At 38.7% G+C, this 24,937-nt stretch overlaps 1 protein-coding gene and 1 pseudogene across 1 annotated transcript in view; one reads left to right on the forward strand and one right to left on the reverse strand.

Moving 5' to 3' along the window:
* The first annotated feature begins 994 nt into the window (after positions 1–994).
* LOC138832730 (U4 spliceosomal RNA) lies at positions 995–1,126 on the forward strand (annotated as a pseudogene).
* Positions 1,127–8,722: 7,596 nt separating this feature from the next.
* Positions 8,723–24,937, reverse strand: part of Mettl4 (methyltransferase 4, N6-adenosine) — a 48,839-nt gene continuing 32,624 nt past the window's right edge. Inside the window, exons 9-10 of the mRNA XM_070029481.1 lie at positions 18,621–18,768; positions 8,723–9,269 (exon numbers count right to left, since the gene is read on the reverse strand). Of these exons, the coding sequence (XP_069885582.1) occupies positions 9,230–9,269; positions 18,621–18,768 (188 nt within the window). The 3' untranslated portion in view covers positions 8,723–9,229. The remainder of the gene's footprint in view (positions 9,270–18,620; positions 18,769–24,937) is intronic.

A 24,937-nucleotide genomic window follows, 5' to 3' on the forward strand; every position in this document is an offset into this window, starting at 1 on the left:
CCAAGATAGGGACACAAGTGGTTTTTTTTCTTTCTTGGTATTGTTTCTAACATATTTATAAGGTACCATGTGATTTTTTTGTTGCATTGTATGTTCTTTCCCCATAATATAACCCCTGTTTTCACTGCATTTGATGTCTGTATAATTTGGGGAGGAGGAAAGGAAAAACAAAATGTTTAAATAGGGATACAGGTTGACCCATTGTAACAATGAGATATACAAGACACTATGTTGAAAACAAATTTTACAACTTTGGCTGGGGGGCGGGGGGATGTTGTTGTGTAGAGGTGGGAGGGGATGGTAGGGGTAAAACAAAGGAGAAGGCAACAATGCTTGATAAGAAATGTACTCATTACCTTGCTCATGTAACAGAAATCCCTCTCTACAGTATTTTAATAATAAAAACCTTATTTAAAAAAAAAAAAAAAAACTTCCAGAAAACCAGAAGTGGCACTGTGGCTCAAGTGGTAGAGCATTCACTAAAGAGCTCAAGGGTAGCGCCCAGGCCCAGAATTCAAGTCCCATGACTGACCCCCCCAAAAAAAAAATTCATTGTATATTCCATAAAACTAAGAAAAGTATGAGAAAGGGTAAATTGAAGGGGAGTGAGAATATTGAAGGAGTGACCCTGATCAAAATGCTTTTTGTATTCCTGAACTGCTTTGTTATAATGGCACCTCCTTTGTACAACTTCTTAAAGATAATTTATTAAATTAATAAATAAGGGGCTGGGAAGGTGGCTCAGTGGTAGAGCGCTTGCCTTGCATGCCTGAGGCCCTGGGTTCGATTCCTCAGCACCACATAAGCAAAAAGAAAAAAGCCGGAAGTGGCGCTGTGGCTCAAGTGGTAGAGCACTAGCCTTGAGCTGAAGAGCTGAGGGACAGCGCCCAGGCCCAGAGTTCAGGCCCACAACTGGACCCCCCCCCAAAAAAAAGTAATAAATAAGTTTTAAAAGAAAAAAAATTGAATGGTGACTTTAAAAATTCGAGCAGTTAGCTTTGCGCAGTGGCAGTATCGTAGCCAATGAGGTTTATCCGAGGTGCGATTATTGCTCATTGAAAAATTCGAGCAGTTCACACCTGCAATCCCAAAACTTGGGAAACAAAGGCAGGAGGATTAGCAATTCATGACCAACCTGAGCTACATAGAGACACCTTACTTCAAAAATGAAGGGGGGCTGGGAAGGTGGCTCAGTAGTAGAGTGCTTGCCTTGCATGCCTGAGGCCCTGGGTTCAATTCCTCAGCACCACATAAGCAAAAAGAAAAAAGCCGGAAGTGGCGCTGTGGCTCAAGCGGTAGAGCGCTAGCCTTGAGCTGAAGAGCTGAGGGACAGCGCCCAGGCCCAGAGTTCAGGCCCACGACCGGACCCAAAACAAAAACAAAAAAAACAAAAATGAAGGGAAGGGATGGGAACAACAGAATGGTAAGGCAAAGGACAAAGGAAACAATGCAACAGCCATATACACAAGACAGTATGTTGGAAATGATCTGTACAACTTGGAGGGCAGGGGTGGGGAGGAGGGAAACTAAGAGAACAATGAGGGAAGAGGTAACAAATTTGACAAGAAATGTACTCTTTACCTTACTTATGTAACTGGAACCCCTCTGTACATCACCTTGCCAATAAAAAGGTAAAAAGATAATGTTCAATCAGAAAAAAAAAAATGAAGGGGGAGAGATAATCTTTTTCTCAATGGCAGAGAGCCTGCCTACCATGAACAAAAACCTAGTTTGATCTCCAGCACCACACAAAGAAAGAAAATAATCAGTAAAATCCTAATTAAATTATATTTTACATAACAACAGTTCTTACTAATATCTGTCTTTTAGAAATGTTTGTGAATGTCTTTAAGAAGTAGAACAAGCCAGGTACCAGTGGCTTATGCCTGTAATCCTAGCTACTCAAGACGCTGAGATCTGAGGATTATGGTTCAAAACCAGCCTGGGCAGGAAAGTCTGTGACACTCTTATGTCTAATAACGTACCAGAAAACCAGAAGTAACACTGTGGCTCACTAGCCTCGAGCTCAAGAGCTCAGGGACAGAGTCCGGGCCCAGAGTTCAAGCCCTACAACCGACAAAAAAAAAAAAAAAAAAGGTAGAACACAGGTTGAGGTTTTTTCTTAACTTTCTTGAAAACAATTATTTGTATATAAATTTACAACTTGGAATATTATAGAATAGCTGTGGGGTTATAGTAAAATAATTAACTTTTTCCAATTAACAAATATAGAAGGAAATCATTGTACTGAAGAAAGCCTTTTCCACTCTTAAAGAAAGTCTACTTTCTTGGGAGTGGCCTTTAACTGTCTTCCAATCATTCTAATCTACTGTTGTAGCTCTCTCTCAGGAAAGCTGTGAACATTGTTGAAATGTTCTAACTTACTATTTCTGCAGCTCTGAATTCTCTGTTAACCCCCTCCCTCTAGAGGGAGAACAAAAAAGAACTCAATTTGAGACCTGTCACTGATAAAATAGTTAACCTCTCTGTACTTCCTTAGTAAAAGACAAATACTTTCCCCCATAGAGTTGTGAGGAAAAATAAGGCACCCTATACAGCCATCTCTTGTAAACTGAAAAGTTGTGTAAACATATTAAAATACTGAGTTTAGGGACTAAAGTTCCAGCTGTCTCCACAAAAGACCTCACTTCCCTACATTAACCTTCAGCTTTAATGCAGCTTTCTCCATTATAACATTAAAATGTATTTACTGAGTCCCTATTATGTGTGATGTACTGTGCTAAAAGCTAAAGATCCAATAGAGGATAATCAGGAAAGAAGATAAAAATTGTATGAGCTCAACTGTTCTATTGTATGTAACAGAATAGAACAACCTTGAGACATGTTGTATACAAGCATAGCCAAATGCTTAACATTCTTTAAACTTAAGCTTTTTTTCCTCATTTTTCTTTCTTTATATTGTTTTACTGTCCAAGAGGGCAAACATGCCTTTCCTCTTATTAAAAGATTTTCAAGCTGGGTGCCAGTGGCTCACACCTGTAATCCTAGCTACTCAGGAGACTGAGATTTGAGGATCACTGTTCAAAGCCAGCCCTGGCAGGAAAGTCCGTGAGACTCTTATCTCCAATAAACCACCAGAAAACCAGAAATGGTGCTGTGGTTCAAGTGGTAGAGCATTAGCCTTGAGCTGAAGAGCTGAGGGACAGTGCCCAGACTCAGGGTTCAAGCCCCACGACCGACAAAAAAATTTTTTTTCAAAGCACCAAACACTACAGATTAGAACATTGTTTCCTCAGAGACAATAAACCACTCAAGTCATAAATATATTTAAAGTCATAGTGTAGTGTAATAATAAACATAATAATAAACATACTTCTTAGTCTTAATAAATGGGAAAATTTACAAAAATCTTAAGACCTCGATTCCTCCCTTAACTGCCTAACTCTGTAGTAACCCATAAAAGCAAATTTCAGGTCCTAAGGTCTTCAGACCACCTATGTGGCAGTGTTAGATGGATAATGTGGGAAAGCAAAGACCACTTTGCCTAGGCTAGAGTTAGTCTCCATTTATATTTGGGACCCCCATACACACACCCATAGTGCCTGGTAGGTTTTTCAATAGTGTCCTCTTACGTGAAAGAAGAGTTAGTCTCAGACCTTTCTTACCAGCTATATTAAATAAACTAGAAGAGAGACCGGTAGAAGCTAGGAGAGGGAGAGGGAAAGTTCCAACAGATGACTATTCCCCCCAATAATCATGTTGTAAAAAAATCACTTTTAACTTCTTTTTTTTTTGGGGGGGGGGGGTCCAATCGTGGGGCCTGAACTCTGAGCCTGGGCGCTGTCCCTCAGCTCTTCAGCTCAAGGCTAGTGCTCTACTACTTGAGCCACAGCACCACTTCCGGCTTTTTTCTTTTTGCTTATGTGGTGCTGAGGAATCGAACCCAGGGCCTCATGCATGCAAGGCAAGCGCTCTACCACTGAGCCACCTTCCCAGCCCCTACTTTTAACTTCTTGATACTTCTCACAGAAGCATTTTTGTTTAAGCCAAGCTCTACCTATATTATGTTCATATGTACTTGAGGACTCCATTGTAGGTTGGGGATATTTTCTCCAGAAAAGGAAGGATAGACATGATGAGTTCTTATAGTCTAGAGAAAGCTACTATAATACCCATTGGCTACTTTAATCATGTTTTCTCTTTTTTTCTTCTTTTTGTGCTAGTACTGGGGTTTGAACTCCATGCTTTGTGCTCTTGTTTTCTTTCTCTCAAGGCTGATACTTACCACTTGATCCACACTTCCACTTCTGGCTTTTTTTTTTTTTTTTGCTGGTAAATTGGAAATAAAAAGTCTCTGAGATATGTCTTCTTGAGCTGGCTTTGAATTGAGATCCTGAGATCTCAACCTCATGAGTAGCTAGGATTACAGGCATGAGCCACCAGTGCCCAGCTAATCATATTTAAAAAAAAAAAAAAAAACTAGTTCTGAAGTGTCACAATAAGAAAAACACTCAGGAAGTTAATGACTACTTTTTTAATTGCATGCAAAAACTATTTGGACCTGATTATACTTCATGTATCTATTAAGCTATTTTTTTTTATTATTTTTGTTGTTGTTGTTGGTTGTGGGGCTTGAAAATTGGGCCTGGGCACTGTCCCTCAGCTCTTCGGCTCAAAGCTAATGCTCAACCACTTGAGACACAGCACCATTTCTGGCTTTTTCTGTTTATGTGGTGCTGAGGAATTGAACCCAGAGCCTCATGCATGTGAGGCAAGCACTCGACTACTGAGCCACCTTCCCAGCCCCTCCCCCCTTTTTTGTCACCTTTTTTGTCAGTTGTGGGGTTGAACTCTGGGCCTGGGCACTGTTCCTCAGCTCTTCAGCTCAAGGCTAGCACTCTACCACTTGAGCTACAGTGCTACTTCTGGTTTTTCTGGTGGTTAATTGTAGATGTGTGTCACAGACTTTCCTGCCCAGGCTGGCTTTGAACAGCAATCCTCAGATCTCAGCCTCTTATGTTGCCTCTTCTGTAGTTCTCCCTTATTTTTCCCCATCCTACACTCAAAAAGTGTAGTTCAATTTTTACTTAATTTACACTGAATATAATGAAAGTTCTTATCCTTTTTTTGCTTCTTTCAAGGGACTCAGAGGATATACTTTCCCTCCTGAATAGTGTACCTCCCAAAAATAACTTTAATAACTTGAATTGATTCTAAAGATTACAGTTGGAGAATAATTGATATCAATAAGTTAATAGAAAGAAAAGTTCACTTTTAAACCTACCAAATTGCAGTAAAGAAAAATAAAACCTACAAATAGCAACTATGGAGATTACTAAGAATTTTCCTGTGTCTTTGCCTATTAGAAATTTGTCCTTGACTCCAGTTGGGGTTTCCTTACAATTAAAATGAGATCTGTAGGTCAGCCTTCTATCTCCAAAATCCCATTCCTTTTGCTTATGCTATAAGAGGGCCTACTGAGTTCCATCTATTTGCAACTTGGAAGCTTATTCATTTTAATTTCAGGTTCATGACAGGATTTCCAACATATTTAAGGCTTACCTCTTAATAAGTAGATCTTCTCAGGCACATCATGAACAAATATAAAAAGGAGAAAATGGAAACAATGAAATTAAGAGTTGAGCAGAGACAAAATTATCCCTAAACACTCAAGCCATTGCTATAGTACTGTAATCATAAATTCAGTAACAGAAAAAAGAATGACTGATAATTTTCTTCTTTCTCCTACTGAGATTACTATTTAAGTCCTGCCACAGCCATTCACCTTCTTTGTTTGGCCTACCAATGACCACCTCCATCATTCCCATCCCACTCCACACCCCTATGGAGTCTCACAAGTGTTCCTGTAAGAAACAAATCCAAGATACTAACACCTAAGCCTATTCATGTCTTAGCCATTTCAGTTTGACTATCTTTAAGTCAAATTTGAGATGGGGGACTTTATAAGTACATAATCACTTGAGGATAAGATCAATTAGGATCCATCTATCCAAATTAAATTATATATTCTAAGAAGACTATCTTCTCCATTGTATCAAATCAGCCCTTGCCATCTGTTCTTAGACTACCTAGCTATTGGCTCTGACTGAACAAGTCAAGCAACTTCTTTTGATCTCAGCTTTTCTTATCTGACAATTAAAGGGAGATTGGTCTGTCACTGGAAAAAAAAAATACTTGAGACAAAGGAAGATACTCTGAGGAGAGGAACACAAAGGCATAATGCCTATGTGCATCAAATGAACTCCAGGAAATGAATACAAGTTTTTCTTTGTTGTTTTTGCTTTCTTTTTGTCTTGTTTGTTCATTTATCTGTATTTGGGAGGGTAAGGGAGCACAGAAATGGAGGGACAAAGGGTGAAAATATGCAGCAATGGTACTTACTAGACACTATGTTGAAAATGAACTTGATAGTGGAGATGAGAAGGGAAAACTGGGAGTGAGGGAAGGGGTGACATTATCCAAAAAGAAATGTACTCTTTACTTGACTCATGTAACTGTAACCCCTTTGTATATTAACTTGATAATAACAATAAAAAGGGAAATAAAAATGAAAATAAATTACCGACAAAAAATTACCTGAGAAAAATCAACTTAAAGAAGAAAATATTCATTATAGTTCATTGTTTCAGAAGTTTCAATCCGGTCACTTAACTACACTGCTTTGGAGCTAAAAATAAGGCCAAAATATCATGGAAGAAAAGTACATGGTAGGAAAAGTTGCTCACTTTCATGGTATCTAGGACATAGAAGGGGCCAGCAATAAGATATAGGGACCGATTAACAACTTTACCCTATTTTTTTGGAAAATAGAAAGGGAGAACATTTTCTAAATTGGTTCCAAAAGTCTCTGGTTTGGGCAGAACAAAAGAAGAAAGGAGGGAGGAAACAAATCTGAATATATAAAAAGAGAGAGAGAGGGGGGGGGGGAGAAAGATTACCCAGGTGAACTCAATCTGATTACCAAACCTTTAAAAGCTGAGAATTTTTTCCACAGGGTAACATAATAGGGTATTGAAGAGATTCAATGGATGAGAGGAGCTGGTGTGCTACTATGGCTTTGAAGATGATCATGTGCAAGGACTTGAGAGCAGCCTCTTGAAGCTACAAATCCAAGCCAACAGCCAAAAACAGAATAGAATTCTATCTGAAGGAGCTTGAAAACAAATTCTTGCCTTGTTTCTTACCTGTATTCCTAGCTACTCAGGAGGCTGAGATAAGAAGACTGAGTTTCAAAGTCAACCAGCTCAGGATAGTCTGAAAGACTCTGATCTCCAAATAACCACACAAAAAAGCTAGATGGAGCTGTGGCTCAAGTGGTAAGAGTACTAGTCTTGAGCACAAAGCCCAAGGACAGCACCTAGAACCTGAGTTCAAGCCCCAAGACCTGCATCAAATAAACCAAAAAATAAAATAATAAAGGGAATTCTTCCCTAGAACCTACAAATAAGAGCCTATTTGAAGTGCTAGGCAGCGCCTTTATTTTTACCTTTAAGATGCTAAACAGTAAACCTAGACTGTACTGTTCAAAATTTCTGACCTTAAAAAATAAAAGGTAATAATTGGTTCTAATTTAGGCCATTATGATTGTGGTAATTTGTTATATCAGCAATGGAAAACTACTATATTAATGGGTAATGGTGGTAGACCCATATAATCACGTATTAGTCAGCAACAAAAAGGAACATATTGTTGTCCAGCACTGATTCTTCATGACTGTAACCTTACTCCAGAAGCTGAGATCTAAGGGTCATGGTTGAAAGCTAGCTCAAGCAGGAAAGTATGTAAGACTGATCTCCAATAAAGTATTCAGAAAAAGCCAGAAGTGGCACTATGTCTCAAGTGGTAGAGCACTAGCTTTGAGCAAAATGAATCTCAGGGACAGAGCCCAGGCCCTGAGTTCAAGCCCCAGGATTAGCACAAAAAAAGTTTACAAAAACAAATTATGCCAAGTTAAAAGAAAGACTGGATATTATACTATTTCATCCCCATAAAATTCTAGAAAATGCATACAATCTGTAATACAGAAAACAGATCACAATTGCATGGAATGGAATAGAAGGGGCAATTAAGGAAAAATGGATTATAAAGAGCCATGAGAAATTGAGTAGTGATAGTTATGTTTATTATCTTATTTGAGATGGTGGGTTCATGGATGTATCCCCAAGTTAAAAGTCATTAAACAAAGCATTAAATATGTATGATTTATTTAATAGTAGAGAATGGCCAGGTACTAGTAGCTCATACTTGTAATCTTAGCTACTTAGGAGGCTGAGTTCAGAGCATCTCAATTCAAAACCAGCCCAGACAGAAAAGACCTCAAGATTCTGCCCCCAAAATAACCATCAAGAAGCTAGACTGGAGTCATGATTCAAGTAGTAGAGCACCAGCCATGAACAAGTAAGCTGTGTAAGCACATGAGACCCTGCGCTGGAGCCCCAGTACAAGCTTAAAAACAAATACAAAAGCTTTTGAAATCTTCAATAAGTTTTACTTCTAGTTCTATTAAATTAACAAAAATTTGTATATTGAGCACAGAATCAGTGGAAACAGGTGAAAAAATACAGCAGAGGGGCCCATCGACTGCACTGGACATTGATGAAAGTGAACTTATCAACTCAAGGGCAGTAATGGGAGGGAGGGAATGAGAGAGAGGGGAATAGCTGATACTAAGCAAAAGGAAAGAAATGTACATGTCACTCGATTTGTAAAAAAAATAGTTTTATTGTTAAAGGTCATAGAGTTATAAGCAATGTAGATTAAGATAATGATGACTACCATTGTGAAGATTAAAACGTGTTTGTTTCTTAAAGAAAAGTAAAACAACAACAACAACAAAAATTTGTGTATTAACTGCTCAGTCTCTAGGTAAACAATTTTTTTTAAGGTTTACCCATCTAAAGGACCTAATTCCTTTAAATTCTTCTAAACCAGGATGTTTAATCAGCACGTTAGCTGCCTATTGTCTGTTAACTACATTCTAGTCACTAACTGGAGTTTAGAAATAAACTAAATTTAACATTTCTCATGTTGCTTCATATTTTCTAAAAGATCTGCTTCTCTGAACTTTTGCAATACTTTCTACCTGTTCCACTGCTCAGTCTCTGACTGCATATTCTGATTTATTATGCTCTACTAACTTCTTACGGAGTCTGTCAATTCAATTAATTGAAAGATACTTGAAAGCCAAGAGTCAATTCATTTGTTCATTAAATATTGGCAGTTCCAATATGTTGATGCGAGAAACAATTTAATTTTCCCTCTGCTTTTCCAAGTCCTTGGGCAAGCCCCTGTAACAAAAAAAAGAAAAGAAAAACAGATTAACAAAAAGAAAACTAACTGAAGTTTACTATAACATGTATATCTCAACATACATAAGAAATATCCAAGGAATGAGTAATTTTCAAAAAGGTAGATTAAGCACTCTGGCCTGTAGAAACACCTTCAGCAAATAATCTATTTTTAAAATAACAAGACAAAGGAAAAGGACTTTGAGTCCCACATACCAGCAAATTGTAGGAAGATATACATATGGATAACTAATGGCAAATAAAGCTCCTAAAGTCTGTTATGTAGATTCCTCTAGAACTGCTAAACCAGGAAAGGACTAGAGTCCACCTCAGTCTGGGAAAAGCTCCTGTCCTTTCTGTTAGAGAAGGGAGGAGGGACACCACTGTAAATTCATGCCCTGCTTTTAGACAAAAAGGGAAAATGTCTGGAGCTTTTGTTGCTTCTGCCTCAGTTGTCATCACTCAAAATAATCTTCATTCCAAAGATATATTTTGTAGTGGAAGATTCTTCTGCCTATTACGGTTTGAGAAACAAATATAAAATGGTCCCACCTTCCATAATCTACTGAAGGAAGAGATATGTAGACACCATCTGTGAGCTGAGCAATGGCTGGAAGTCTCAAGGGCAGCCATCTGCAGCCTGAACATTGAACCATCCTTCCTTCATCTTATAACCATGTCTACCAATGAATATACTAACTGTCCCATTGCATATCTTAACAGACTCAAGAACAAAGGCACAGAAAGTTCAGAAATGAAGTAGCATCAAGTAGAAATTAATGGAGAGCTGGGGAAAGCTGAGAAAGATGACCAGATGTTAGAAGGAGAAGTATCATTTCACGATGATGCTCCTCTATTGCAGAAAAACCACAACAATCAGCACACTGTGAATTGTTCACTGTTCATGACATTGCCAAAGGCATAAATAGCAACAATTTGGAACACCAGCTCCAAGCTACTCAAGCAGCTAGGAAATTGTTTTCTAGGGTAAACATTCCCCCATAGACAACATAACCATGGCTGGTTTGATTCTAATTTTTGTTTCTGTGTTGGTTACCTTTCTTATTGCTGGGACTAAATGTCTGACATAAATAACTTTAAAAGAGATTTATTTTAGCACATAGTTTCAGAGGTTACAGCCCATGATGACAGAGAGAGCTTGGCAGATCAGAGCAGCACACATCATAGCCAAAAAGCAGAGAAGAGTAGCTCTGGCTTTCTCCTATTCTCTTTTATCCCAGCTGTGCCTTCACCCTATGGGAATGGTGCCACCCACATTCAGGGAAGATATCCCTTCTTTGTGAATCCTCTCTGGAAAGAAACTCACAGGTATAATAAGAAGTATACTTTATTGATCTCTTAGGCACATTTCAATCCACCTACATTAACTGTCAAAGTTACTCATCATGGCTTCGTTCTTGGACAGAATTTATCGTAGTCCTAATTGGTTCAAATGTGGCTGGGCACTCACTAGCATCATTTCTAGGACATCAGATGATGTCAGGTGGATACAGTGCATTCCCAGCATTCATTTCTCTGCTGGCAACTGATCATGTTCATGTCAGTGAAGAAGCTGTATAGGATTGGGGGAATATTGCAAGTGATGCTTATCAAGTATGGTATGGTACCACTAACCTTCTGTGAGATCTTCTTGCAGTTTCTGATATGTGAAATAATGTAATTGTTTTAAGTAGCCTTACCTGGATACCTTCATTGTTTTATTTTTTACAAAAAAAAATTTTTTTTTGGTGAACAAATTCTTCCTATTTTGTCTCTGACATCACAATGATCTAGAAGTACTACCTAATAACCATGCAAACATTTCAGTGAATGTGCTGATATGGTTGTGAAAACAGGAATTACACTCATCTTGAAAAGATTCTAGGAACTACTGCATTGCCAATTGTCTCTTATGCACTAAGAGCCATAGGGAATATTATCACTGCAATATATGAGCAGACTGTGATAGATGCAGGTGCAGTTGTCATCTTTTCAAACCTGCCAACTAATCTCCAGACAAAATATTCAGTAAAAGCAAACACGCAAACAAACAAAAACTACAAAGACCATGTCAAACATCACAACTGGCCATCAGAATCAGAGACAATAAGTTGAGAATCACAAATTATCCCATTTCTTTGGCATTTTCATTCAATATTTTTTCCAAGTCTTTCCATTTCCTTATGCATGGGGTGATGTCATTCTTTCCGGTAGATGCATAGAATTCCATTGTGTATATATACCACATTTTTCTTGACCCATTTATCTACTAAGGGACATCTAGGCTGATTCTATATCTTAGCTATGGTAAATAATGCTGCAGTGAACATAATTGTGCTGATAGCTTTAGTGTGGCCTTGTTTGTGGTCATCTGAGTAAATACCCAGGAGTGGAATTACTGGGTCATAAAGGAGTTCTATGTTTAGTCTTTTGAGGAACCTCCATAGTGTTAGCATTCTAAGGCAGACTTTAAACCCAAAGGGAGGTTATATGGCTTGTGTACAATTAATTATACACCAGAACAGATTGTATACCTCCTTTACAATGGCATAATGAAACCACTGGTGAATTACTGAACAGCTAAAAAATACAAAAGATCATTATTATTATTATTGTTCTTTGGTGTTTATTGTGTGTGTGTGTGTGTGTGTGTGTGTGTGTGTGTGTGTGTGTGTGTTTGTGTGTGTGTGTGTGTGTTGCTGGGGTTTCAATTCAGGGCCTTGTACTTAGCAGGCAAGTTCTCTACTACTGAGCTATGCCTCCAGTCCTAATTCTGGTTATTCTGGATGCCATTTCAAAAAGCTTTCAGGCTGCTGAGAACCTGGATAAAGCCAAGAGACTTAGAATAATACTTAAAGACTGTGTCGGTTGAGCCAAATGAAGCTCTATAAACCCATAAAAATGGGTTTGTGTATGAGACTTCATTAAGCTTGACTGAGAAGTATTTCTCAGTAAAGCAAGATCAAAATGTTGTGCTACAACTATGTTTATCACAGCATTATTCACCATAGCTAAAATATGGAACCAACCCAGATGCCCCTCAGTAGATGAATGGACCAAGAAAATGTGGTATATAGACACAATGGAATTCTATGCCTCCATCAGAAAGAATGACATTGCCCCATTTGTTAGGAAATGGAAAGGCTTGGAAAAAATTATATTAAGTGAAGTAAGCCAGACCCAAAGAAACATAGGTCCCATGGTTTCCCTCATTTGCAATATCTAGTATATGTCTGAGTCAAGCAGAAAAGATCAGATAAGGTGATGTTAGGGAAATGAACCCTAAGATATGTATTCAAATGTTTTTTTCTTTCATGTGATTGTTTCTAACACATTTATAAGATTATTTCTTTGTTGCTTTGTATGTCCCTCCCCCACAGTATAAGCCCTGCTTTCACTGTATTTGATGTCAGTATAATTTGTGGAGGGGAAGGGGAAAAACAAATCCTTTAAATAGGGATACAGGTGGACCCATTGCAACAATCAGATGTACAAGTCGTTATGTCAAAAACAAATTTTACAACTTTGATGCGGGGGGGGGGGGGGTGGGGAGGATTGGGTGGTGGTGCGGGGGGAGGATGGGAAGGGATGGGAAGGGGAAACAAAGGAGGAGGCTACAATGCTTGATAAGAAATGTACTCATTATCTTGCCCCTCGAATTGTAACCCCTCTGTACAGTATTTTCACGATAAAAAAAAAGAAACATAGGTTCCATAGTTTCCCTTATTTGCAATAACTAGTATATGTCTAGGATAATCAGAAAAGGTCAAGAGCTATGTACATATGACCATATAAGATGATGCTAAGCAAAATGAACCCCAAGATAGGGACAAAAGGTTTTCTCTTTGTTGCTGTTGTTTTTAATGTACTTATAATGTATTGTGTGATTTTTTTTTTGTTTCTTTTGTACATTCTTCCCCCATGGTATAGCCCATTTTCACTGTATTTGATTCTGGTGCCCTGCATCTTGTATATACATTTTTTTAATTTAGGTAAGAGAAGGGAAATAACAAAATGCTGAAATAAGGATACAGGTTGACCCATTGTAACAAAGAGATGTACAAGACACTATGATGAAAATGAACTTTACAACTTGCGGGGGGGAATGGTGAGGACTTGGGGAGGTGAGGAGGGAAGGGATGGTGGGAGAAAAACAAAGGAGGGGGTAACAATGCTCAATAGGAAATGTACTCATTACCTTACTCATGTAACTGTAACCCCTCTGTACAGTATCTTTACAGTAAAAAATATATATTTAAAAAAGATGTCAAAGTTCAGAGCTCATATTCCACATGGTTTACATAAAGTGTATTGTGGTTATAGTTTGCAGAGTAGCCTTCTGTTCAGTGAAGAGCCTAATAATTAAACAAGTGTTACAAACAAAGTCCAGAGGTGGCACAAAAAGAGGCTAAGCTGACACCAGAACTTCTTCCACTTGAACAGAGGACACACTTAATGAACATTCATTCTCTCTCTCACTCTCTGGACCAATATTCATGATACAAAGAAAAATGTCCAAAAACCTGGTAAGGATAAAATGTTTCTACAAACTATAAAAACTAGTACTACAAAAGCTGAAAAGAATTTAAGGTTACAAAGGTTCATTTGAAAATTAGTACATATTTCCTTTAAAATACCTTTAAAAAACAAAATTACCTTTTTGGATATTTATTTTTATTTCAATTTTATTGTTAAGGTTATGTACAGAGGGGTTACTGTTACACACATAAGGTATTGAATACATTCCTTGTCAAACATTGTTACCCCTCCCTCATTTTTCTCCCACTTTCCATCTCTCCCTAATGTCCCCCAATTTGTAAAGTTCATTTCCAACATGTTGTCTTGTTAGTATCGGTTACACACTCAAATAATAAGCAAACTTCAAAAATAACAATTTTTTTCTTTTAAACAAAATCAGGAAATAAACTGACAAGCTTGTCAAGAGTCGTTTTCAGTTTAATGTTTTCCTTAGTAGATAAATATGTATAAACAACTAATAAGAATTATAACAAGTGCTTAAAAGTTGCTTTTACTGGACTCATAAAATAACTGGGCTCATAAATTAACTTATCCACTTTGTACCTATGTCCTTTTTCCTTGATCCATTCTCTCCTAAAGTCACATTGCAACCATCTTGGAATCTGGGAAAGGCTGGATCACCTACCAGATGTCAACAACTAACTCATTGCAACAAGGTCCCATATGACCAATCATGAGACACCTGAATCATCAAACAAGCCACCTCTAAACATATCTGTGACTTGGAACTATTTAAATTATGCATAGCTTCTCACTCCATGCCCCCAATTCTCCTAATTTGACCTATAGCAAATGTCTATATCCCTAAAGACAGCTGAAGATGTACTGAAGTGCTTTTTTTTGTTTTGGGGGGTTTTTTTGGTCGGTCATGGGGCCCGGGAGCTGTCTCTCAGCACTTCAGCTCAAGGCTAGCACTCTACCACTTGAGCCACAGGGCCACTTCCAGTTTTTTCTGCTTATGTGGTGCTGAGGAATTGTACCCAGGACCTCAGACCTCATGAATGCAAGGCAAGTACCACTGAGCCACCTTCCCAGCCCTCAAGTGTTTTCTTAGTATGACTACATTTAATAAATCTCCTTACTCTATCCTTTACCATGTCTATTTATTTGATATATAGAAACGAGTAGCTAGATCTGACATGTAGAACTGCTAGAGTTTGAGCACGGGATCAAACTATGATTTTATAAGTGATTTCTCAAAAGCTAAAGAAGACAGATACAATAAATTCTACATTCTATGGTTATATTTATACAAAATTGTTTAAAAAGTAAAACTAATGATGGAAAGCAAATTACTATTTTTCAGGGGCCAAGAATAGATGGAGGGGGAGCTGGGAAGGTGGCTCAGTGGTAGAGCTTTTGCCTTGAATGCATGAGGCCCTGGGTTCAATTCCTCAGCACCACATAAGCAAAAAGAAATAAGCTGGAAGTGGCACTGTGGCTCAAGTGGTAGAGCTCTAGCCTTGAGCTGAAGAGCTGAAGGATAGTTCCCATGCCCAGAGTTCAGGACCCACCACCGGACCCCCCAAAAAAAATAGATGGAGGGGTCTGACTTCAAGGAAGTTTGGGGAACAAAAAGAATGTTCTATATTATGATTATGGTAGCAATCAATGTATGTTTTTAAAACTCACTTAACCCTACAACAGAAATTGGAAAATTTTATTACATAAAAACTACGCTTCACAAGAGAAGGGGTGACACTGTCCAAAAAGAAATGCACTCTTTACCTGACTTAGGTAATTTTAACCCTTCTGTACATGATCTTTTTTTTTGGAGGTCTTTTTTTTTTTTTTTTTTTTTTTTGCTTATGTGGTGCTGAGGAATCGAACCCAGGGCCTCGTGCATGCAAGGCAAGCGCTCTACCACTGAGCCACCTTCCCAGCCCTGTACATGATCTATATACTGACAATTTTTTAAAAATTTAAAAAATTATACTTCAACTTGAAAAAAGGTAACATAATAAATGAGTTTTTTATTTTTATTTTTTTGAACTCTAGGCGTTCTCAGCTCTTCAGCTCAAGGTGAGTGCTCTACCACTTGAGTCACAGCAGCACTTCTGGTTTTCTAAGCGGTTTATTGGAGATGAGAGGCTCAAGGAGTTTCCTGCCTGGGCTGGCTTTGAACCGCAATCCTCAGATCTCAGACTCCTGAGCAGCTAGGATTACAGGAGTGAGCCACTGATGAGAATGTTTTTCCAATTTATTTCATTCAAAATATTTTACTTAATAGGACCTGGGTTATATATAGCTCCATGGTAGAGTACATGCCTACCAAGAGTGAAACCCTTTTTAGCACCACCAAAAGAAAAAAGAAAAAAATTATACAGTATAAAAATACTTTGGGGGCTGGGAAGGTGGCTCAGTGGTAGAGTGCTTGCCTTGCATGCCTGAAGCCCTGGGTTCGATTCCTCAGCACCACATAAGCAAAAAGAAAAAAGCCGGAAGTGGCGCTGTGGCTCAAGTGGTAGAGCACTAGCCTTGAGCTGAAGAGCTAAGGGACAGCGCCCGGGCCCAGAGTTCAGGCCCCACAACTGGACCCAAAAAAAACAAAAAAACAACAAAAAAAAACTTTGTTGTAGAAAATCTGTAAATAATATAAAAAGCATTTTTCAGCCAGGCGCTGGTAGCTCACACCTATAATCCTAGCTACTCAGAAGGCTGAGCTCTGAGGATTGTGGTTCAAAGCCAGCCCAGGCAGGAAAGTCTGTGAGACTCTTGCCTTTAATAAACCACTGAAAACCAGAAGTGGCACTGTGGCTCAAGGGGTAGAGCTCCTGCCTTGAGCTGAAGATCTGAGGGACAGCGCCCAGGCCCAGAGTTCAAGCCCCATGACCAACAAGACAAAAAAAAAAAAAAAAAAAAAAAAAAAGGCATTTCTTCACATTTTTAACATTTATACAGAAAATACATCATCAGGGGCTGGGAAGGTGGCTCAGTGGTAGAGTGCTTGCCTTGCATGCATGAGGCCCTGGGTTTGATTCCTCAATACCACAAAAGCAGAAAAAGCCGGAAGTGGCGCTATGGCTCAAGTGGTAGAGCACTCACCTTGAGCTGAAGAGCTGAGGGACAGCACCCAGGCCCAGAGTTCAGGCCCCATGTCCGACCAAAAAAAAAAGAAAATACATCATCATACAAAAAACGAGCAAAATTAAGTACTTGAAAAGTGATCTTGAATGCAATTAAAGCCCTCGGAAACTGTTGCATAAACTCATTACTCTGATGGAATATTTGGCAGGTCACTGGATACTTTTCCAAGAATATAAAATTATGCCAGAGGCTGCAGATTCAGGTCATACAAGAGGCCACATAGATAACATAAGTAAAGAATGTACATAATGATCCCTGAAAGCATAGTCATAGTAGATAACAAAGCAAGTACATAGAGCAAGTCAGTCATACTGTAATAAACTGGAAAGCACACAGTGAGCCACCATCACAAGATCCTACAGGGTGATACTTGGAAAAAACAGAAGCCAGAACTTCTAATATTTAAAAGAGGTAGAAATCTGGGTTGGGTTTTTTCTTGTAGTTTTTGTTTGTTTTTCTTATTTTTGGTGGTTCTAGGATATGAACCAGGCCTCAAGTTTGCTAGGCTGATACAATACCACTGTCACAACACCACTGAGCCACACTGTCAGCCTTGGTTTCTTCAACTTATATTTAAGATAGAGTCTACCTTCATGCATATCTGGATACATGCTTAGATGAAGATCTGCCAATTTTAGGATTTCTGGAATTGCTGAAGTCACAGATATGTACCATCACATCCAGCTTTCCTCCATGGAGATAGAGACGAAGTCTCATAGACTTTCCTCTCTGGACTGGACTAGAACCATTATCTCCTTAATCTCAGACTCCCACATAGCTTGGGATGGATGACAGGCATGTGCCACTGTATTTAGCTGAGTTAAGAAGGTTTCTCAAAAAAATAAATAAAAGTTTCTCTTGGGCTGGGAAGGTAGCTCAGTGGTAGAGTGCTTGCCTTGCATGCATCAAGCCCTGGGTTCAATTCCTCAGCACCACATAAGCAGAAAAGGCCAGAAGTGGCACTGTAGCTGAAGTGGTAGAGCGCTAGCTTTGAGCTGAAGAGCTAAGGGACAGCGCCCAGACCCAGAGTTCAGGCCACACGATCAACAAAAAAAAAAAGGTTTTGCTGGCTTCAAATCATGATCCTCCTGATCTGTCTCCCAAGAAGCTAGGATAACAAGTATAGGCCATCAGCACCCAGGTGAGGGCTCCTTTTATTTTATTTTTTTAATTCCTTTGTGTGAAGGTGAGGGTAGATCCTGGGGCTTAAACACTCAGGGCCTGGGCACTGTCCCTGATTTTTTCTACTCAAGGCTAGTGTTCTATCACTTGAGTCACAGTTCCACCTCTGCTTTTTTTTGGTAGTTAACTGGAGATAAGAGTCTCACAGACTTTACTGCCTGAGCTGGCTTCAAACCACAATCCTCAGATCTAAGCCTCCTGAATAGCGAAGATTACAGTCAGGAGCCACCAATTCCCAGACACTTTTACTTCTTTTATCATATTGGCAAACACATTAGGCAGGAACACAGTATATGCTTTCCAAACTTACTCAACAGCCTGTTTTAACTGCTTTGTTCTAACAGCTTACTTCTTTAATCGTAAAGACTCTTAAATAATATAGGATATTAGTGAGGTATAATTCATCTAAAATTGACATGAAGGATATTAATTTCTGATCACTTTACTAAAAAAATCCTATTTACATTTCTAAGCAGATACTGGTATTAAAGGAAAGCTGAGATAAAGAGAACAAGGGTAAGGAAACAATGTTCATAACATTACCATAAGTGTCCAGATTCCAGAGTAATAAAATAATCCACATGCTGAAATTTGAGAACTTCATTGCCCCAGCTAGTCCAACCTGGCTGTAAATTTCGAGCAAATAATTCCAAACATTCTCCATCTGGCTTGATGTAATCTTTCAGAACCTCTGTCCAAACAAAAGAAGACAGACATGGTGAGAGATAACAAAATTACAATTGAGAAAAATCTATTTCCTTTTAACAGGAAAGAGTAAGAGAGATGGAAGTGGTGCTGTGGCTCAAGTGGTAGAGAACTTGCTTGCCTTGAGCTGAATAACTCAGGGACAGCACCCAGGCCCAGAGTTCAAGCCCCATGACCAACAATAACAAAAAAAAAGTGTTTGGGCTAGGAATGTGGCTTTATGGTAGAGTGCTTGCCTAGCATGCATGAAGCCCTGGGTTTGATTCCTCAGTACCACTTACACAGAAAATGCCACAACTGGTGTTGTGGTTCAGGTGGTAGCGGGCTAACCCTGAGTACCAAAGCTCAGGTGACAGCTCCTAGGCTCTAAGTTCAAGCACCAAGAGTGGCCAAAAACAAAAAGCAAAAAAACAATAGAAAATGGATATTTCATTTTTTTAAAAAGACAGCAAATTAATATGAAGGATTTCATTATAGGCTTACTATTTATAGTCTGAATGCCAATGAAATAAGTACCTGTGAGCCTGAGAACAACATTATCAACATGTTCACCAGTCCTGATTTATTGGTTTTCATTTGTAGATGAGAAATGAAGATTTTTAACACCTACATAAGTGACTTTTCAGTTTTCCAATAACACATATCTCCTGAGAACTTACTTTACTTTTTAATAAATGCAATCCTTGCATGAAAGAAAATAACTCTATAGAAACAATACACTTTATAGGTTTGTTCATTTAAAAAATTCTCTCTATAGTCTTCTCCAGTAACACTGAACTTTTAATTAATCTCACACAATTATTAGCCCATTCTATTCTGTCTTCTGTAGAATCTGCAAACCTTTTCTTACTACATAATTCAAGAACAGCTTTTGGGGCTGATAGTCCAACCTCTGAAACTGAATGAGGCCAGAGGACAAAAACAAAGATACTTTCGGGGGAGCTCTGCTGAGCTCCTACCCTTCATTCCAGATATAAAAAACTGGACTTGACTTTTCCCAATCCAGTTATCAAAAAGCCACAGGGTAGCTCTGTACGTGGGGGAGGCAGGGAGAGGGTGTTTACTAGAGCTTTAACTCAGGTCCTGGGTGCTGTCCCTTAGCTTTTCTGCTCAAGGCTGGTATTCTACCATATGAATCACAACTCTACTTCCGACTTTTAGGAGGATCATTGGAGATGAGTCTCCTGGACTTTCCAGCCTAGGTTGAAACAGCCCACTTTTAAAATGAAAGTAAAACCTGTCCCTTTTTAACACAAATTTTAATGAAATAATAGTAACTGAAGATTTGAGTATAGATAAAAATACTCAAAACTCGACAGAGAAACCTCAGAACTAAATAACTGCACAGACCAACTAAGTTTAGAATATTTCACCAGCAGCATCAGAATTCACATTCTTCTCAGCAGCACATGGAACATTCTCTAAAACAGACCACATTTTAGGTCACAAAGAAAATCTGTGCAAATTCACAAATATTGAAATTATTCCCTATATTCTCTCAGACCACAAAAGAATAAAATTAGAGCTCAACACCAAAATCCACCATAGAAAATTGTGTAACTCATCGAGACTGGACAACACATTGTTGAATCACTTGTGGGTCATTGAAGAAACCAGAAAGAAAATTTAAACATTCATGATATTTAACAAAAATGAACATACAAAATACCAGCTCCTCTGAGACACAGCAAAGACAGTACTCAAAGGAAAATTTATAACTCGGAGTTCCTATATCAACAAATTGGAGAAATCTCAAACCAACAAATTTAATGGTGTACCTTAAGCTACTTGAAAATGAGCAACAAACCAAACCCCAACCCAGTAGATGGAAACAAATCTTAAAATTAAATCAGAATTACATAAATTAGAGTTCAAAAAAAAAAACCATAGCAAGAATCAACAAAGGGTTGTTTCTTTGAAAAAATTAATAAAATTGACAGACCCTTAGCAAATCTAACCCAGAGAGAGAGAGAGAGATAGAAAGAGAGAGAGAGAACACCCAAATAAATTAAAAAATCAGAGATGAGAATAGGAACATCATGACAGAAACAAGCAAGATTCAGAACATTATAAGGGAATATTTGGTGAACCTTTATGCTAGCAAATTTGAGAATCTGGAAGAAATGGAAGAATTTCTAGCAAATATTGGTATACCCAAATTAAACCAAGAAGATTTAAACCAAGTAAATAGACCCATATCAAGTATTGAAATAGAAATGGCAATAAAAGAACTCCCATCCAAGAAAAGCCAAGGATCAGATGGATTCAAAGCCAAATTCTACAAGGCCTTCAAAGGACAAGTTACTCCTCAAACTCATAAATTGAAAGCAAATAATCACTACCAAACTTGTTCTATAAGACCAGCATAACTCTCATCCCCAAACCAGATGGAGAGCCATCAAAGAAAGAACTATAGACCCATTTTTTTTGATGAACATCTTTTCAATAAGCTGGGCACCAGTGGCTCACACCTGTAATCCTAGCTACTCAAGAAGCTAAGATCTCAAGATTATGGTTCAAAGCCAGCTAGGGCAGGAAAGTCCATGAGACTCTTATTTCCAATAAACCACTGGAAAACCGAAAGCAGCACTATGGCTCAAGTGGTAGAGCACTAGCCTTAAGTTGAAGAGCTGAGAGACAGCACTCAGGCCCAGAGTTCAAGAGTCAAGCCTGGGGGGTAGGAAGGTGGCTAAGTTGTAGAATGCTTGCCTCTCATGCATGAGGCCCTGGGTTCAATTCCTCAGCAGCACATAAGCAGAAAAGAGCCAAAGGTGGTGCTGAGTCTCAAGTGGTAGAGCGGTAGCTAGCTGAAGAGCTGAGGAGCAGCGCCCAAGCCCAGAGTTCAGGCCCTACCACCAACAAAAAACAAAACAAAACAAACCAGAGTTCAAGCCCTACGACCAACAAAAATAATCAAAAAATTCATACACTATGACCAAATGGGATTTATTCCAGGGATGCAAAGTTGGTTCAATATACACGTCATTTAATGTAATTCAACACATCAATAGGAACAAGGACAAGAACCATATGATCATCTCAATGAAAGCTTTGGAGAAACTAGGAATCCATGGAATATTCCTCAATATAATAAAGGCTGTATATGACAAACCTACAGCTAGCATTATACTGAACAGTGAAAAGTTAAAGCCATTTCCTCTAAAATCAGGAATAAGACAAGGATGTCCACTCTCTCCACTCCTCTTCAATATAGCATTGGAATTCCTAGCCAGAGCAATAAGGCAAGAGGCAAACAAAAAGAGGATCCAAATAGGGAAAGAAGTAAAACTCTTTCTCTTTGCAGATAACATGATCCTGTATTTAAATAACCCCATAAGGCTGGGAAGGTGGCTTAGTGATAGAGTGCTTGCCCAGCATGCATGAAACCCTGAGTTCAATTCCTCAGTACCACATATACAGAAGAAGCCAGAAGCGGTGCTGGGGCTTAAGTAGTAGAGTACTAGCCTTGACCAAAAAGAAGCTCAAGGACAATGGCTGTGCCCTGTGTTCAAGCCCCAGGACTAGCAAAAAAAGAAAAAAGAAAAAAAAATAGTTAAATAATCTTCACTGCTCCAAAGTGACTTAATGATGAACTAAAATCTAAATAAAATTCCTATGAAATAAATAACCCCATAGACTCCACTCCCAAGTTACTTGAGCTGATCTGAAACTTTGGCAAAGTAGTAGGGTATAAAATTAACCCACAAAAATCAGTAGGTTTGCGGCTGGGAAGGTGGCTCAGTGGTAGAGCGCTTGCCTTGCATGCATGAGGCCCTGGGTTCAATTCCTCAGCACCACATAAGCAAAAAAGAAAAAAGCCGGAAGTGGTGCTGTGGCTCAAGTGGTAGAGTGCTAGCCTTGAGCTGAAGAGCTGAGGGACAGCGCCCAGGCCCAGAGTTCAGGACCCATGACCAGACCCCCAAAAAAAAAAAAATCAGTAGGTTTTCTGTAGGTCAATAATGACAAGAGTGGAGGGGGGAGGCTGGGAAGGGAGGTGAAGGGTAAACAAAGGAGGAGGCTGCAATGCTTGGTAAGAAATGTATGCATTATCCTGCCCATGTAATTGTAGCCCCTCTGTACAGTATGTTCTCAAATAAAATAAAATAAAATTAAAAAAAAATAATGACAAGAGTGAGACTGAAATCAGAAAAGCAACTCCTGTAATAGACTCAAAAAAAAAAAATGAAGGAAATAACTAAAGAAGTGAAAGACCTCTATAATGAAAACTTTAAAAACCTGGAAAATAAACAGATTTAAGGAAGTGTGAAAACCTCTCATACTCCTGGATTAGGAGGGTTAATACTACCCATCTACAAATTCAAAGCAATACCCATCAAAATCCCAATAACACCCTTTAATGAAATAGAAAAAGCAACCCAAAAATTCATATGGAATAATAGAAGACCCACAAATAGCAAAAACAACCTTAGCAGGAAAAACAGGGCTGGAAGAATAGCAATACCAAAATTCAAACTCTATTATAAAACCATAGTTGTAAAAAGAGCTTAGTACTGTCACAGGAACAGGCCTGAGGACCAATGGAATAGAACTAAAGACCTAGAAATGATCCCACAGACTTAGAACCATTTAATCTTTGATAAGGGAGCCAGCATAACCTCTTACATTAAATGACTTGTGTAGATTGAACCAGCTTTGCATCCCTGCATCCCTGGGATGAATCTGGTTTGATCATAGTGTATGAGTTTCTTTATTATTTGTTGAAGTCCTTTGGCCCTAATTTTTTTTTTGGCGAGGGAGGGCGGTGGGGGTTAAACTCTGGGTCTTAGCTCTTCAGCTCAAGGCAAGAGCTCTACCAGTTGAGCCACAGAGCCACTTCCAGTTTTCTGGTGGTTAATTGAAGATGACAGTGTCACAGACTTTCCTGCCCAGACTGGCTTTGAACCTCGATACTCAGATCTCAGCCTCCTGAGTAGCTAGGATTACAAGCATGAGTCACCAGCACCAAACAGCCAAAATTTTATTGAGAAGTTTTGCATAAATGTTCCTCAAAGAAATGGGTCTACGGTTCTCATTGTTTTATGGGTCCCTATCTGGTTTGGGGATGAGGGTTAGGCCTCCTCAACAAAATGGTGCTGACAGAATTGGCTAAACACACATAGAAAGCTGAAGTTAGATCCTTATGTATCACCCTGTACCAAAATCAACTCCAAATGGATCAAAGACCTCAAGATAAGAGCAGATAAACTGCAAGTATTAAAGGGAGGATTAGGGAATAAATTAGAGCTCCTTGACACAGGTCAAAACTTCCTAAGTAAAGATCCAGAAACACAACAAGTCAAAGAAAGACTGGATATATGGGATTACGTCAAACTGAAAAGTTTCTGCATGGCAAAGGACATAGCTAGCAAGATCAACAGAAAGCCCACAGAATGGGAGAAGATCTTTACTAGCTATATATCTGAAAAGGGCCTCATATCTAAAATACACTCAGAGCTCAAAAAATTAAACCCCCCAAAAAGAAATCCTCAAAGAAACAACAACCCAATTAATAAGTGGGCTAATGACTTAAAGAGACTTCTCCAAAAAAGAAATAAATGGCCAACAGACACATGAAGAAATATTCATCATCTCTGTCATAAAAGAAATGCAAATTACATTGAGATTCCACTTCACCCCCGTTAGAATGGCCATTATCAAGAAAACAAGTAATAACAGATGCTGGAGGGGACGTGGACAGAAGGGAACCTTACTTCATTGTTGGTGGGAGTGTAAACTTGTTCAACCACTCTGGAAAGCAGTATGGAGGTTCCTCAAAAGACTAAACATAATGTTCCCTTATGACCCAGCAATCCTACTCCTGGGCATTTATCCAAATGACCACAAACAAAGCCACCCTAAAGCTACCAGCACAACTACGTTTATTGCAGCATTATGTACCATAGCTAAGATATGGAACCAACCCAGATGCCTTTCAGAAGATGAACGGATCAAGAAGATGTGGTATAAATACACAATGGAATTTTATACTTCCATCAGAAAGAATGACATTATCCCATTCATAAGGAAATGGAAAAGACTTGGAAAAAATCATATTAAGTGAAGGAAGTCAGACCCAAAGAAACATAGGCTCCATGGTTTCTCTAATATGTAATAATTAGTATATGTCTAGGATAGTCCTAGCAGAGAATCACAAT

This window comes from Dipodomys merriami, unplaced genomic scaffold (genome assembly GCF_024711535.1).
Source record: "Dipodomys merriami isolate MVZ:Mamm:240054 unplaced genomic scaffold, mDipMer1.0.p SCAF_2, whole genome shotgun sequence".
In the NCBI taxonomy this organism is placed as follows: Eukaryota; Metazoa; Chordata; class Mammalia; order Rodentia; family Heteromyidae; genus Dipodomys; species Dipodomys merriami.